The 15,829-nt window shown below is 49.7% G+C and overlaps 1 protein-coding gene across 1 annotated transcript in view; it reads right to left on the bottom strand.

The window, feature by feature from the left end:
• Nucleotides 1-15,829, bottom strand: part of LOC115087350 (zinc finger protein 282-like) — a 29,181-nt gene that overhangs the window by 6,915 nt on the left and 6,437 nt on the right. Inside the window, exons 5-6 of the mRNA XM_029594459.1 lie at nt 2,925-3,053; nt 932-1,060 (exon numbers count right to left, since the gene is read on the bottom strand). Of these exons, the coding sequence (XP_029450319.1) occupies nt 932-1,060; nt 2,925-3,053 (258 nt within the window). The remainder of the gene's footprint in view (nt 1-931; nt 1,061-2,924; nt 3,054-15,829) is intronic.

Raw genomic sequence — 15,829 nt, 5'->3', positions numbered from 1 at the left:
TGCCGCGGGGGGGCCTTTCCGGCCACACAACCCGCCCCAGAAAGTCTTTCCCAAGCGGCGGCAGCAGCCCACGAGGAGCTGCAAAATGGCCGCGGGTGAGTGAAGAAAAACGAAGAGGCCGGCAACCACCGGCTTTCGCGGGCACCAGGAGCTGTGCTGTGAAGAAAAACGCGGGCACCAGGAGCTGTGCTGTGAAGAAAAACTACAGAGGAAGAAAACTACTTAACCCCTGCTGCAACGACAAAGAAAACAGCACGGCTGCAGAAAAGAGACAGAGAGATAAGCCACTCCCCAAAAGGTGAAAGGACCCTGCTTTACTTTCTTTTTTTTTTTTTTTAAACTTGATACAAGACTTGATACAAACTTGATCCATGAGAAAAAGGCAGCAAAATAATCAAGCAAAAGAAGTGAGAAAGAAGGAAAAGGAGGAGAAGCCTGATTCCCCTACTCGCATCTGCTGGAGTCAGAAGATACTGAACTCCTGCAGAGGGGGTAGTAGGATATATGGATACGCCCCCTCAAAGCTTGTGCTGACTCCATCTGCTGGATTGGGGACATAACCCACTGTCTGGACTGATCCAGGGCACAGGTAGATCTGAATCGATTATTCACTCTTTCAGATAACAGAAGGACTAGGGGGGGCACTCCATTAAGTTAGTAAGTAGCACATTTAAAACTAATCGGAGAAAATTCTTTTTCACTCAACGCACAATTAAGCTCTGGAATTTGTTGCCAGAGGATGTGGTCAATGCAGTTAGTGTAACTGGGTTTAAAAAAGGATTGGATAAGTTCTTGGAGGAGAAGTCCATTAACTGCTATTAATCAAGCTGACTTAGGGAATAGCCAGTGCTATTACTGGCATCCTTGGCATGAGATCTTGTAAGAAATGTCTAGATCAGCTTATCACCAGCTTCAATCCAAGCTACATCACCTGCTTCATGCAGTTCCTCCCATGTGCCTGTGATCATCAGGTTTTCTCCTTCCTCCCATCCCTGAGGCTCAGTCTTGAATTCTTCTTGCTTAAATCGAATTAAAACGTCTGGCTTCACATCAGGGAAAGCTGTTATAGGAAACAAATAGTTACTAAGAGATCATATTCAAAAGCATTTAACTGAATAATCAGAAGTTATCTGGCTAAATGAAGATTTGGGAACTTATCCGGCTAAATTCTAGCTGGCTAGAGTTTAACTGGATAAATTAGAAGCATTCCGGTAGCATAACCGGGAGGAGTTGAGTTAGTTACCTGGCTGACTCCAACAAACATGCTGATACAGTACAGTGCGCTCCGACGGAGTGCACTGTTAACCCGCACTAGACACACGTTTTTCCCTTACCCCTTATTCAGTAAGGGGGCCGAAAACGTGCGTCCAATCCCGCCAATTCTAATAGCGCCCGCAACATGCAAAGGCATGTTGATGGCCCTATTAGGTATTCCCGCGCAATACAGAAAGTAAAATGTGCAGCCAAGCCGCACATTTTACTTTTAGAAATTAGCGCCTACCCAAAGGTAGGCGCTAATTTCTTCGGGCACCGGGAAAGTGCATGGCGATATTAAGTCGGAGGTCCCAAAGGGTAAAAAAACTAAAAAAAAAATAAAATTTGAAGTCAGTCCGCGGCTGTCGGGTCGAAAACCGGACGCTCAATTTTGCTGGCGTCCGGGTTCTGAACCCGTGGCTGTCAGCAGGCTCGAGAACAGACGCCGGGAAAATTGAGCATCGGCTGTCAAACCCGCTGACAGCCACCGCTCCGGTCCAAAAGGAGGCGCTAGGGACTCCACCTCTGACTAGGAGTAACTATTCCAGCGCTAGGAAAACCTGCGTTATGTCAGCACACCTCAGGAGGATAATAAATTAATGCCTTCATCTGCATGAGATTTCTATGCGACGGCACTAAGCAAGATGTACAGTTTTACATGCACCTTTTTTGTGCACAAAACCTGCTGCATCTGTAGTAACATTTCTGCAGATAAAATGTGCGCAAAACCGCAGGTAAAATTGTGCACTTTATCGCGTCGGCCTCAAAGGTTTGTGCTGCAAAGCCTTACTCAGAGGACTTCAGTGAGCAGGAGCCAAGGGTGCAGCTGCTTATACAAGCTGGTGTGGCTGGAGCCGGAGACAGTGCAAAGGAGCACAATGATTGTTTATTTCTAAAGCACTGTCTGAATTAATGCAGCAGGACATGGGCCAGTAGAGCACTGCTAGCATTGCTGCCGGCAGTGGAAACTGAAGAAAGAGGCCTTTCTGTTGCAATACCAGTTTTTGCAAAGCCCGGATTGAACTGATAAAGGCACTGGGAACCAGAGGATCCATTTCTAGCACAGGTGTTGCTGACACACTTTCTTGCAGAGAAGGGAGCAGCCTGGTTCTGATGCCCGGTCACAGGTGGGCACTGGTGATTATGTTTGTTTTAAAGAAATATTCAGAGTTACATAACAGACAAGAAGGAGACTGACCCTACAGGGATTCAATCTACCAGCGGAAGTTGCACCAGAGACCTACGTCAAGGGTGGATCCTTACAGGACAAAACCACAGCAATTTACTAGAGAACTGAGTACACAGTTACCTTGCATCACCATAAATACAAGCGTGATGAATACAAAAGGACTCCATAAGGGAATAGAATAAAAAAAAAATAAGAGTGGTGAGGGGAGAGCATGGGTGCCTATGGGAAGAGAGGCAAAAATGTAGTGAAATGATTAGGAGAGAATGAGAAATAGAAAGGAATAAAAGGCAAAAAACTGAGACCACGAAATGAAAGGAAACACACACAAATAATGGAAACAGATTATATAGTCAACAAAAGGTTAGAAGTCAGAGCCTTGATTATAATGCCCGATTCTCACCGTGTCTCAACCTGAAGAGGCATTTTTCCTATAAAAAATGTTTATATCATTACATCGCCAGTTTTAATAAAACTTTATCACCTGCTTCATGTAACTCCTCACATGTGGCTGTGATCATCAGGTTTTCTCTTTCTTCAGATTCACTGGGCTCAGTCTTGAATCCTTGTTCCTTAAATCGGATTAAAATGTCTGGTTTGACATTTGGAAAGCCTGTTATAGGAAAAGATGATTACAATATGTTTAGAAATGTTATACTGATAAAGGTTCTGGGGTAAGTTAGCTCAGAATTCTGCTGTTTCCATAGCCACCACCACCAGAGATAAGAAAAGAGGAATGCTGCTGTGCTGATCATCATCAAAAAATCTGTTCTACTGCTGGTGAGAATAGACTGACGGCCTGTTAAATTTCAAAATTTTAAAAATCACTAGATGATCTGGCCCCTTTGTCAACTGCAGTTGCCATTGACAGTTTAGAAACAAGTACATTTTAAAAGGTGCATGCATGTGCCCAGAAATGTGCGTATTGGGCAGACGTGTGAAAATAAGCTCAATTTTATATTGTGCGTGCAAGTACACACATACCATTTAAAATATCCCTACCATGCATATATGTTGGAGCCTTTATGTGCGTACTCACAAGTGATTGGCTGAGAGAGAAAGAGAAAGAGACACTCTTTTAAAGGGCCAATCTGACAATCTTTATATATCCCACTATAAGACCCTTGCGACCTAGGAACACCACCCCGCCCAAAACTACCCTGAGCTGAAAGTGCCCCTCTTACTGTGGGATATACAGAGTGTGTCAGATTGGCCCTTTAAAAGAGGCGCTCTCTCTCTCTCAGTGTTCAGGATCCCTCTGGCCCAGACTTGTGCCTCATCAGGGCCAGCAGTAAAGTTACCTGCGTAACTTAGTGCACGTTGCCATGGTCAGCCTTGCAAAATTCCGGGGTTACACGCATTCATCTTGGCCCCACCCTAGAACACCTATTCCCCACCCCTTTTCTGCCTCCTTATTCTTGATGCGCGCACAGGTATGTACGCACGTACTTCCCAGCTTCTTACAATTTGCGATGCTCGCATGCGTCCCACATATGCGTGCATGGGGCCGTTTTTGCACGAGCAATGCTTTGAAAATCTACTTGTAATATCTTACCTGATGTAAGGTAAAAAGTGGTTACTTCTTTGATCCCAAAAGAAAAATGCAGAGCCTTGGATGTTGTGCACTCTGATCAAGTGAGCTTTATGAGAGGCAGATCATCTGCAGGCCATGTGAGGAAGATTTTGAATCGGATTTGGAGGGCACATACTCCTCTGAGAAATATGCCAGTGAACTGATGCTGAGAAGGCTTTTGATGGAGTAGCAAGGAGTTTCTTCAACTACTTTGTATCTATATCTGCTTTGGTGAAACCTTTAGGAAATGGAAACATACTCTTTCTGAACAGCCTTCTGCAGCAGGTTCTGGAAATGGTTTTATAAAGAGGCCGGGGGGGGGACGAAGGAAAGTTCCCTCCGAGGCCGCTTCGAAATCGGAGCGGCCTCTGAGGGAACATGCAGTGCCGCTGGGCTCGGCGCGCGCACAGGTTGCACAAATGTGCACCCCCTTGCGCGCGCCGACCCCGGATTTTATAAGATATGCGCGGCTACGCGCGTATCTTATAAAATCCAGCGTACTTTTGTTTGCGCCTGGTGCGCGAACAAAAGTACGCGATCGCGTATTTTTTAAAGATCTACCCCTTTTAATGGAACCTCTCTGTTGGGATGCCCTAACTCTCCTGTTTCATTAGTATCCTTCAAGGATACATTTCTCCGAACCATGCACTGCTGAGTGACTGTCTGCTTTCCCCCTTGTTCTAGTTTAAAAGCTGCTCTGTCTTCTTTTTGAAAGTTAGTTGCCAGCAGCTTGGCTCCACTCTGGTTAAGGTGGAGCCCATCCTTTCGGAAAAGTCTCCCCTTTCCCCAAAAGTTTCCCCAGTTCCTTACAAAAGCTGAATCCCTCTTCCCTGCACCATCGTCTCATCCACGCATTGAAAACTCTGGAGCTCTGCCTGCCTCTGGTGACCTGCGCGTGGAACAGGAAGCATTTCAGAGAATGCCACCCTGGAGGATCTGGATTTCAGCTTTCTACCTAAAATCCTAAATTTGGCTTCCAGAACCTCTCTCCCACATTTTCCTATGTCATTGGTGCCCACATGTACCACGACAGCCGGCTCCTCCCCAGCACTGTCTATAATCCTATCTAGGTGGCGCGTGAGGTCTGCCACCTTCGCACCAGGCAGGCAAGTTACCAGGCGGTCCTCACGTCCACCAGCCACCCTGTCTATGGGACAGTTCTGACTAAAGTTCAGGAAGATATCTCTTCAACTAAAATGTTCATTCCCTGTACGTACCTGGATCAGTCCAGACAGTGGGTTATGTCCCCCAATCCAGCAGATGGAGTCAGCACAAGCTTTGAGGGGGCGTATCCATATATACTACTACCCCCTCTGCAGGATTTCAGTATCTTCTGACTCCAGCAGATGCGAGTAGGGGAATCAGGCTTCCCCTCCTTTCCTTTTTCTTCACTTTCTTGCTTGATTATGGCTTGTTGTTGTCTTTTTCTGTGGATCAAGTTTGTATCAAGTTTGTATTAAGTTTAAAAAAAAAAAATAAAAAAAAAATAAGGCAGAGTTCTTTCAACTTCTGGGGAGTGGCTTATCTTCCTTGTCTCTTCTCTGCGGCCTTGCTGTTTATTTCTCGTTGCAGCCAGGGGTAAGTTTGTTTTTCCTTTGTAGTTTTTTCCATCACAGCTCAGCCCCCGGTGCCCGCGAAAGCCGGTGGAGCCGGCCTCTTCGCTCTTTACTCCCTCACCCGCGGCCATTTTACAGCTCCTCATGGGCTGCTGAGCCATTTAGGGAAAGATGTCTGGGGGCGGGTCGTGTGGCCGGGAAGGCACCCCATGGCACCCTCCTCTATTTTCGGACAGCGGGCAGTGCGGGCCGACCGGGCCCCCCCGCATGCGGCGCTTTTGTGCGCATGGTCCCCCCCCCGTGGCTTTTTCTTTTCTCCTACAGCGATCCCGATGCCGCGGCCGTCCCGCTGTGCGGTCTGCGGAGACCCGGGGTCCCGGATTTCCCGGGAGGGCATCTGTGCACGATGCCTTCCCGGGGGGGGAAGGTACCCTCACAGTCCCTGACTGATTTCTCTTTTTTGCCCGGGCGGTGCGGGCCGGCCACTCCGCCATTTTTGGCGGGAACGGCGGCCATTTTACATTCTGAGCGCCCTGAGGCGCAGGCCACGAGGGGGAACGGATCCCTGGAGGCCACGAGGGAGAACGGATCCCTGGAGGACTCTACCAGCGGGGGTGTTCCCCCGATTTTGGTGCAGGAACCAAGCACCCAGAGCCAGGGAGCAGGAACCACGCTGCCCCCGAAGCGCACCCGAGCAGGCCGGGGTTCTCTCCGGAGTTTATCCTGCTCATGCATACTGCTTATCTGCAGGGGCTGGAAGCACCTGTGGGACCCCCCCCCTCCTAAGATCCCTCGGATGTCGCCCTCGACGCCGGCCCCCCCCCGACCCTCTGGGAGTGGGGGCCTCCCGCCTTCCTACCCGAGTCCGATCCACGCCCGCGGCAGTGGGGGCGGTGCCAGACCCAGCGGGACATGGACTTGACCTCCCGGACGGGGGACAAGGGGACGGCACGCAGGAGGGGGATGATCCGCGTACCCTACGCCTCTTCCAGAGGGAAGAGCTGGACGACCTCATCCCGCAGATCATCCAAGAATTAGATTTGGACCCGCCACCAGACCCGCCTGCCCCAGTAGCTCCCGCTGTCGTCACTTCTTCAAGGAAGGGAGATCCTGTCCTGGCGGCACTCCGGCCGAGGGCTCGGGCTTTTCCCATTCATGACTCGTTTTTACAACTTCTCACCAGGGAATGGGACACCCTGGAGGCCTCCCTGAAGAGCAGCCGGGCTATGGAAAAGCTGTACCCGCTCCCCGAAGATTTCTGGACCTCATCAAGGTCCCAAAGGTGGACTCCGCAGTGTCGGCGGTCACGAAGAGGACGACTATCCCAGTGACGGGAGGTGCGGCGTTGCGGGACACACAGGATCGCAAGTTGGAAGTTTTCCTTAAGCGGGTTTTCGAGGTCTCACTCCTCACGTCTCAGAACCTGCCGTCCGATGAGGCTGCCCAGGCAGATCGGCTAGAAGCCGCAGTGGGGTATGGGGCGGACGCCTCGTACGACCTTTTTCGGGTCCACGCAAGATCCATGGTTTCAGTAGTGGCGGCACGACGACTACTGTGGCTACGCAATTGGGCGGCTGATACGTCCTCTAAGTCGAGTCTGGGCTCTCTTCCCTTCAGGGGCAAGTTCCTCTTCGGGGAGGATTTGGACCAGATCATCAAGTCCCTGGGGAGAACGCTGTTAACGGCTGCCAGAGGATAGGTTTCGACCATCCAGAGCATTTTCTTCTTCTCGGACCAGAGCCAGAGCGCAAAGGCGCTACAGGGGATACAGACAGGCGGGCTCCCGGTCATCCGCCCCAAGGTCTCAGCCCTGGTCCTGCTCCTTTCGCGGGCGTCGGCCAGCACGCACTACTCCCGGAACCGGGAACCCCTATACCAAGTCTTCACAATGATGCCAGTCTCGCCCACTCCCCTGTCCCCAGGATTGGGGACCCGACTAATGTATTTCTACGCGGAGTGGGCACGGATCACCTCGGACAGTGGGTCCTGGATACCATAAAAACACGGCTACGCATTGGAATTTGTCCGCCCCCCGCAGGGAAGGTTCATCTTTTCCCCCTGTGGCTCGGACCTCAAGAGAGGAGCGGTGGCAGCTGACTCTGGACAGACTCCGGGAGATAGGCGCTATTGCGCCCGTGCCCTTCGGAGAGGTGGGCTCGGGCCACTATTCCATCTATTTCGTCGTACCAAAGAAGGACGGTTCTTTCCGGCCTATCCTAGACCTCAAGGAAGTCAACAAATCCCTTCGAGTCGTTCGGTTCCGCATGGAAACGCTCCGGTCAGTGATTGCGTGTGGTGCATCGGGGGGAGTTCCTCTCCTCCCTGGACTTAACGGAGGCCTACCTGCACATTCCCATCCGCCCGGACCACCACCGTTTCCTTCGTTTCACAAATTCTGGACCAGCATTTTCAGTTCACGGCTCTCCCGTTCGGATTGGCGACGGCGCCGCGCACCTTCACCAAGATCATGGCAGTCGTGGCGGGCAGCTCTCCGGAAGGAGGGCATCCTGGTTCATCCTTATCTGGACGATTGGCTCCTCCGGGCAAAGTCATTCGATCATGGACGCTCAGCGGTGACTAGAGTAGTACGGTTTTCTACATTCCCTGGGATGGGTAGTGAACTTCTCCAAGAGCTCCCTCATGCCCTCGCAACGCTTGGGTTTTTTTTGGGGGCGACCTTCGACACCCTACTGGGCAAAGTTTTTCTGCGCCAGGACAAGGCTCAATCCTTGCGGGATCACACACGACGGTTCTCTGCGTTACCAGAGCCCACCTACCTGGACTACCTGCAACTCCTGGGAGTGATGGGGTCCACCATCGACCTTGTACCTTGGGCTTTCGCGCACATCAGGACCTTACAGTGGGCGCTCCTCTCCCGTTGGAAACCAGTATCGCAGGACTACCAGATGATTTCTCCCGCTCCCCCGCAGAATGCCTGGGACAGTCTGGGCTGGTGGTTGGATCCGCCGAAACCTGGCCCGTGGCGTGTCCCTCGATCTGCCAAATTGGGTGGTGGTGACCACCGATGCCAGTCTAGCAGGCTGGGGTGCAGTCTGCGATCGAAGCGCCACTCAGGGACGTGGTCCACGGTGGAGGCGAAGTGGTCAATCAAACCGTCTGGAAACCAGAGCGGTCCGGCTAGCTCTGCGACATTTCCTCCCGCTTCTTCGGAACCGGGAAGTCAGAATCCTATCTGACAACGCTACCACCGTGGCCTACATCAACCGACAAGGAGGCACTGCGCAGCCCGCAGGTCGCGCTCGAGGCGGCGCTGCTGATGCAATGGGCGGAGCGTCATCTCGTCCGGCTAGCGGCCTCGCACATCGCCGGTGTGGACAACGTCCAAGGCGGACTCCTCAGTCGTCAACTGCTGGACCCCGGAGAGTGGTTCTCTCTCCGCAAAGCGATGCAACTTCTCGTCCATCGGTGGGGGGCCCCCCACTTGGATCTGATGGCGTCCGCTCTCAACGCCAAGGCTCCACGCTTCTTCAGTCGCCAGAGAGAGCGCGGCGCGGAGGGAGCGGATGCCTGGTCCTCCCGTGGCCGCCACACTCTTCTGCTCTACGCTTTTCCACCATGGCCCCTGGTGGGCAGGATGCCTCCGCAGATAGAAAGCCATCAGGGGACCGTGGTTTTTGTCGCCCCCAGAATTTCCCAGGCGGCCCTGGTTTGCGAACCTGCTACAGCTGGTGATCGACGGGCCAATCAGGCTGGGGCACCTCCCCCAGCTCCTACATCATGGCCCGGTATTTTTCGAGCAGGCAGAACTCTTCTGTCTTGCGGCCTGGCTTTTGTGAGGCGCCGCCTCCGGCGTCGGGGCTACCCGGAGGCGGTAGTATCCATGCTATTGCGGGCACGAAAGACATCGACGTCGGCGGCCTATGTTCGAGTCTGGAAGGTGTTCGAGCTGTGGTGTACCAGCCAGGCCACGGGACCCGCTAAGGCTTCTGTACCTCAGATCCTTCAGTTTCTACAGGCGGGGGTGGAAAAAGGGCTCGCCTATAATTCACTACGGGTTCAGGTGGCCGCCCTTGGTTCGCTGTTGAGCGATGGGGGCTCTCTTCTACAGTATCCTGACATTGCTCGTTTTCTCAAGGGTGTCAAGTATATGCGTCCTCCGTTACGGGACCCTTGTCCCTCCTGGAGTCTTAACCTTGTGCTTCGCTCCCTGTCGGGACCACCGTTCGAGCCGCTGCGCAGTGCAACGATAAAGGATCTCACTCTCAGACTGTATTCTTGTGGCCATCTGTTCCGCTCGACGCATCTCGGAGCTGCAGGCTCTGTCGTGTAGAGAGCCCTATCTCCGTTTCTCCGACTCTGGAGTTTCGCTTCGCACCGTTCCCTCCTTCCTTCCGAAGGTGGTTTCTGCATTCCATGTGAACCAGACGGTGGAGTTGCCGTCCTTCTCTTCCTCAGAGCCGAAGTCTCTCCGTCTCTTGAATGTCAAGCGCACTCTGCGCCTCTATCTGGAGGCTACAAATGAGTTCCGGACCTCTGACCATCTCTTCGTACTCTGGGCCGGTCCTAAGAAGGGGTCTCAGGCCTCGAAGACTACCATTGCCAGATGACTGAAGGCCGGCATTGCTGCTTCCTACTTTGGGGCGGGTCAGACTCCCCCACGCGGAATCGTAGCGCATTCTACACGTTCTCCAGGCGGCTTCCTGGGCGGAGGTTCGCTCGGTATCCTCGCAGGAAATTTGTAGGGCAGCCACCTGGAAATCGTTACACACGTTCTCGAGGCACTATCGTCTGCACCTCGCCTCTTCGGTCTCTGGACACTTTGGCGAGCAGGTTCTCCGAGCAGGCCTCGCAGGACCCCACCCGATTTAGGGAAGCTTGGGTACATCCCACTGTCTGGACTGATCCAGGTACGTACAGGGAAAAGAAAATTATTACTTACCTGCTAATTTTCGTTCCTGTAGTACCATGGATCAGTCCAGACGCCCCTCCGCGTTTGGGTTCTTGATCCTGCTCAGCTCTGCACTACTTCTTGCTCGCAGTGTTCTGTGGTCTTCACAGTCGTTTCTTTTCGCTGTTTTTCACAGCTCCCTACAAGTTGGTAGGATGTTTGCAGTTACTTGTTGCGGTTACAATTGTTTTCATTATCTGTTTCCACAAACTTGATCCTTCGGGGGTTTCTACTCTGGCTTTGATATACTCGATACTGAACTCCTGCAGAGGGGGTAGTAGTATATATGGATACGCCCCCTCAAAGCTTGTGCTGACTCCATCTGCTGGATTGGGGACATAACCCACTGTCTGGACTGATCCATGGTACTACAGGAACGAAAATTAGCAGGTAAGTAATAATTTTCTTATCTACAATAATACGGGGGGGGAATTAGCTCTTACAAGAAAAGTTGAGTCATTGGAAAATTGTTAGATATTCCAATCTTAGATTTGTTAATTTCCCCAAATGTAAGATGATTTCACCAAAGGAACAACTTAAAAATTATTTTCTTGAAATATTGACATGGCAACCAGAGAATTTCCCATTGATTATTAATGCATATTTTATTAGTGGAAAGAAAATGTCAGAGCAAGTGGTACAAGATACCTCTTTAAATGTCACTGAGTTGATAGAAACATCTTTCACTTCCCAAGTAGAACAGAGGGGCATTCTTATGGTTAAATTTGCACTGTCTTCTGACAGAGATAGAGTTTTAAAAGCATTTATGTTAAAAAGAAACTCTCTCTACTTGGGGCAAAAAATCTGGGTATACCCAGACGTGGCAAAAGAAACACAAGATAGAAGGAAGAGCTTTATAACTCTGGCTAATATTGCGAGAACTTTTGGGATTCAAATCATGATACGATTCCCATGCAAATGCGGGTAGATGGAGTGAAATATGTATACTTTGACCCATCTCAGTTAGAGAGATTCCTGGAAGAGCGAAGGAACCGAAATGTGGAAGATTAGTACTTAATTTAAATGAATTTAATTTAATACTGGAATATAGAAATATTATACTCTGTTTTTTCTGTTATAAAGATTACATAATTTGTATTGTTAAATTGCTCTAATATGCTCCCCCTTTGTTTGGTACTTAGAGAACAGGTGATTTATTATGATAGTATATTTGTTGGGATTTTGTGTATAAAGTATAATGTATGCCTGTTTTCTTAAAGAATATGCAATGTTAATAATTGGATAATGTAAATTGGAAATTCATAAATAAATAAATAAAAATGCACTTAAACCTTCATCCTATCAACTGGGGTCCAATTGGATCACTATATACACACACCAGAAATTATTTTCAGCCGCCATTTTAGGAATTTGTCACTTAGCCTATGGTAAGTTTGATTCAAATGTTATTCTAAAACTATTCTACTTTATTCTTCCTACAATAGCTATTTATTAATTGGGATCCAAAAAGACCCCAGATTGTGCAACTTTCAATTAAGCAAGTTTAAAAATGTATAACTACTGATTCTTTGCATTTTCAATGATTGAGGTTGATAAGAAAGTTAGTCAGATGTGCAGTTCTTGCAGAAAACCTGTCTGTCGTGACCACAGTACACAAAAAACCTGTTGTGACGAATGCATCTAAACCTACAGTAAATTCATAGCAGGGAGTTTAGAAACATTCACAAACACTGAACAACACTAGGTTTGTTTGTTTTTTTTATTGTATTTCGTCTTCAAAATGCAATGCAAAATTTCAAGTAAGTCAAATTTTATTCGTTTTGTTTATATTTTGTGAATAAGAAATGAACAGATTTCTCTTAAGTAATGTTAATAATATTAAGACAAATGGTCACAACTTTCTTTTTGTGTTTTCGTATTGAATAAATATGGCATGTTCAATGACAATGATTTTCAAGGTCAATCAACAAAACTGCATGCGGTCCATTTGGACCCCATTTGGTAAGATTGTGATGTAAAATATGTTGGTAAGATGAAGGCTAAAAAGGAAAACTGGCTCTTAAATGCTAATTTTCTTTCCTGGAATTCCATAGATCAGTCCAGACTCCTGACGTTTTGCCTCCCTGCCAGCAGATGGAGACAGAGAAAAGTTTCACTGACGCATAACCTAGTTTGCCACCTGCAGTCCCTCAGTATTGACCTGTACCCAAGCCAAGATGATAACTATTTAACTAACACTAAGAATCTTGAATCCAAAAAGCCCACCATAAGCAGGAGGAAGGTGAAGTTGTAACAAAAATGGAAATTTGTTCCAAGAAACAAAAAGCAGAACAGAACTGAATTCACCAGCAATGGAGAAATTACTTACCTGATAATTTTGTTTTCCTCAGTGTAGACAGATGGACTCAGGACCAATGGGTATTGTGCTCTTCTGCTAGCAGATGGGAGACGGAGTCAGATTTCAAAGCTGACGTCAATCTAGATATACCCCAGCAGTAACCTCAGCTCTTCAGTATTCTCTTCGAAAAGCCATTGTGGCTATATCTTTGCTTAAATAACTTGATTAAACTTGAGTAAAACTTGAACTGGTTCAACTAATTTCCAAATTAGAGACCGCCAGTGCACTCAACCAATTAACGCCTATACCGGACAAACTGTGGGTGTCTTGAACTAGGGGTAGGCCGCGGCTTACCCGTATTTGCTTAGTCTCGAGGTTTGCTATCAGAGGTTCTCCTTTTCTGGGGACAGCTGTGGGTGGGATGCTGAGTCCATCTATCTACACTACGGAAAACAAAATTATCAAGTAAGCAATTTTTCCATTTCCAAGCGTGCAGCCAAATGGACTCAGGACCAATGGGATGTACAAAAGCTACTCCCGGACAGGGCGGGAGGCTGGCCGTGGCCCACTTAATACCTCCCTTGCGAAGGCTGTGTCTTCTCAGGCCTGAACATCCAGGCAGTAGAACCTGGAGAAGGTGTGTATGGAGGACCACGTCGCCGCCCAACAGATCTTGGTGGGCGACAGCAGCTTGGTTTCTGCCCAAGAGACTGCCTGGGCCCTCGTAAAATGAGCCTTAACCTGTAGAGGTAAGGGCTTTCCTGCCTCTATGTAGGCAGCCTTGATTACTTCTTTGATCCAGCGGACTATGGTCACCCGCGAGGCCACTTCTCCTTGTTTCTTCCCACTGTGAAGAACGAACAAGCGGTCCATTTTGCGCACTGGTTCCAATCTTTCCAGGTATCGCACTAGGAGTCTGCTGACATTTAGATGGCGAAGAAAGTGCGAGTCTTCCAAGTCCTTATGTTTCCGGAGATGGTAACGAGATGGTTTGGTTCAAGTGAAACTCGGAAACCACTTTCGGTAGGAAGGAGGGAACAGTGCACAGTTGTATAGCTCCAGGTGTGAAACTAAGGAACGGTTCCCGACAGGATAGTGCCTGTAGTTCAGAGGTGTGACAAGCTGAACATACTGCAACCAAGAATGCCGTCTTCAATGTTGAGAGGTGTAGTGGCAGACCGCATGTTGGTCTGAAAGAAGCCCCAGCTAGGAAGTCTAATACTAGATTGAGATTCCATAGAGGCACCGGCCACTTTAGGGGTGATCAGAGTTGTTTACCCCCTTTCAGGAAGCGGGACAAATCCGGATGGTTTGATAGCCGGATATCATCCACTTCGGCTCTGAAGCAGGCCAGTGCAGCTACTTGGACCTTGAGGAAGTTGAGTGATAACCCCTTCTTCATACCATCCTGTAGGAACTCCAGAATCATGGGAATCTTGGCTGTCCGTGGGAGAATCCCGCAGTCCTCACACCAGGCTTCAAATACTCTCCAGATCCGTACGTATGACAAGGATGTGGAGAACTTGCGCGCTCGGAGCAGGGTATCAATCACAGCCTTTGAGTAATCACGCTTCTTCAGGTGAGTCCTCTCAAGGGCCAGACCGTAAGAGAATAGAGACGGATTTTCGTGGAGAATCAGGCCCTGCCGGAGAAGGTCCCTGTGTGGAGGTAGGCACAGAGGGTTCCCCCAAGGAGGTCTTTACGTCTGCGTACCATGGTCATCTTGGCCAATCCGAGGCCACTAGAAGAACTAGTCCCCTGTGATGTTCTATCTTGCGGATGACCCTGCCCAGTAGTGGCCATGGGGGGGAAGGTGTACAGTAGGTCTTACTCTGGCCAAGTCTGGACGAGAGTGTCGATGACTTGGGATTGTGGCTCTCGTCTGCAGCTGTAGAACCTGGGGACTTGGGCATTGAGACAGGTGGCCAGTAGATCCATGGCTGGGAGGCCCCAGCTATTTACTATCAGTTGGAAGGCTGTGATCGACAGCGTCCATTCCCCTGGGCCCAGAATCTCTTGGCTGAGGAAGTCTGCTAAGACGTTGTCTTTTCCTGCGATGTGGGAGGCCGAGATCCCTTGTAGGTTTATCTCTGCCCATGCCATGAGAGGGTCTATCTCCAGAGACACCTGTTGGCTCTTGGTTCCTCCCTGGCAGTTGATGTAAGCAACCATTATCGCGTTGGCCGACATTACTCGAATTGCTTTGCCTCGGAGACTGTGGCTGAATTGCAGGCATGCTAGTCTGACTGCTCGAGTTTGCAGGCGGATTATGTTCCATTCCACCTCTTCCTTGTTCCATTGTCCCTGGGCCGTCAGTTCCTGACAGTGGGCTCCCCACCCTTGCAGGCTCGCATCCGTGATGAGCAAGATCCAGTTTGGTGGGGATAGGCTTACTCCTTTGCTTAGGTGGTCTTGCTGTAGCAACCACTGGAGCTGAGAACGTACTTCTAATGGTAGTTGTAGGCGAACTGAGTAGTCCTGGGACAGTGGGTTCCATCGTGACAGTAAGGAGAGCTGGAGCGGTCGCATATTGGCCCTTGCCCAAGGGACGACCTCCAGGGTTGATGCCATGAGGCAGAGGACTTGAAGATAGTCCCATTCCTTGGGGCGTGCATTGGTCATCAATCATCATAATTGTTCCATCAGTTTCCTTCTCCTTGGAGGAGGAAGACATTGTTCTGTTTGGTGTCGAAATGGGCCCCCAAGTACTTTAGCGATTGAGAGGGCTGCAGACTGCTCTTGCCTGTGTTCATGACCCAACCGAGTTCCTGCAGTAGGCTCTTGACTCTGCTGGTCATCTGCTGGCTCTCTTCCGAAGACTTTGCCCTGATTAGCCAATCGTCCAGGTAAGGGTGTACCAAGATCCCTTCCTTCCTCAGTGTTGCCGTCACAACCACCATGATTTTGGTGAAGGTTCTGGGGGTGGTTGCTAGGCCAAAGGGTGGTGCTCGGAGCTGGTAATGGTGGCCCAGTATCACAAAGCGCAGGTGATCCTGATGGTCTGGGATGTGAAGGTAGGCTTTGGAAAGGTCCAGGGAGGTTAGAAACTCTC

Source organism: Rhinatrema bivittatum, chromosome 3 (assembly GCF_901001135.1).
Source record: "Rhinatrema bivittatum chromosome 3, aRhiBiv1.1, whole genome shotgun sequence".
Taxonomy (NCBI): domain Eukaryota; kingdom Metazoa; phylum Chordata; class Amphibia; order Gymnophiona; family Rhinatrematidae; genus Rhinatrema; species Rhinatrema bivittatum.
The sequence above is the reverse complement of the archived record's forward strand: the minus strand, read 5'-3'. Positions and strand labels throughout refer to the sequence as shown.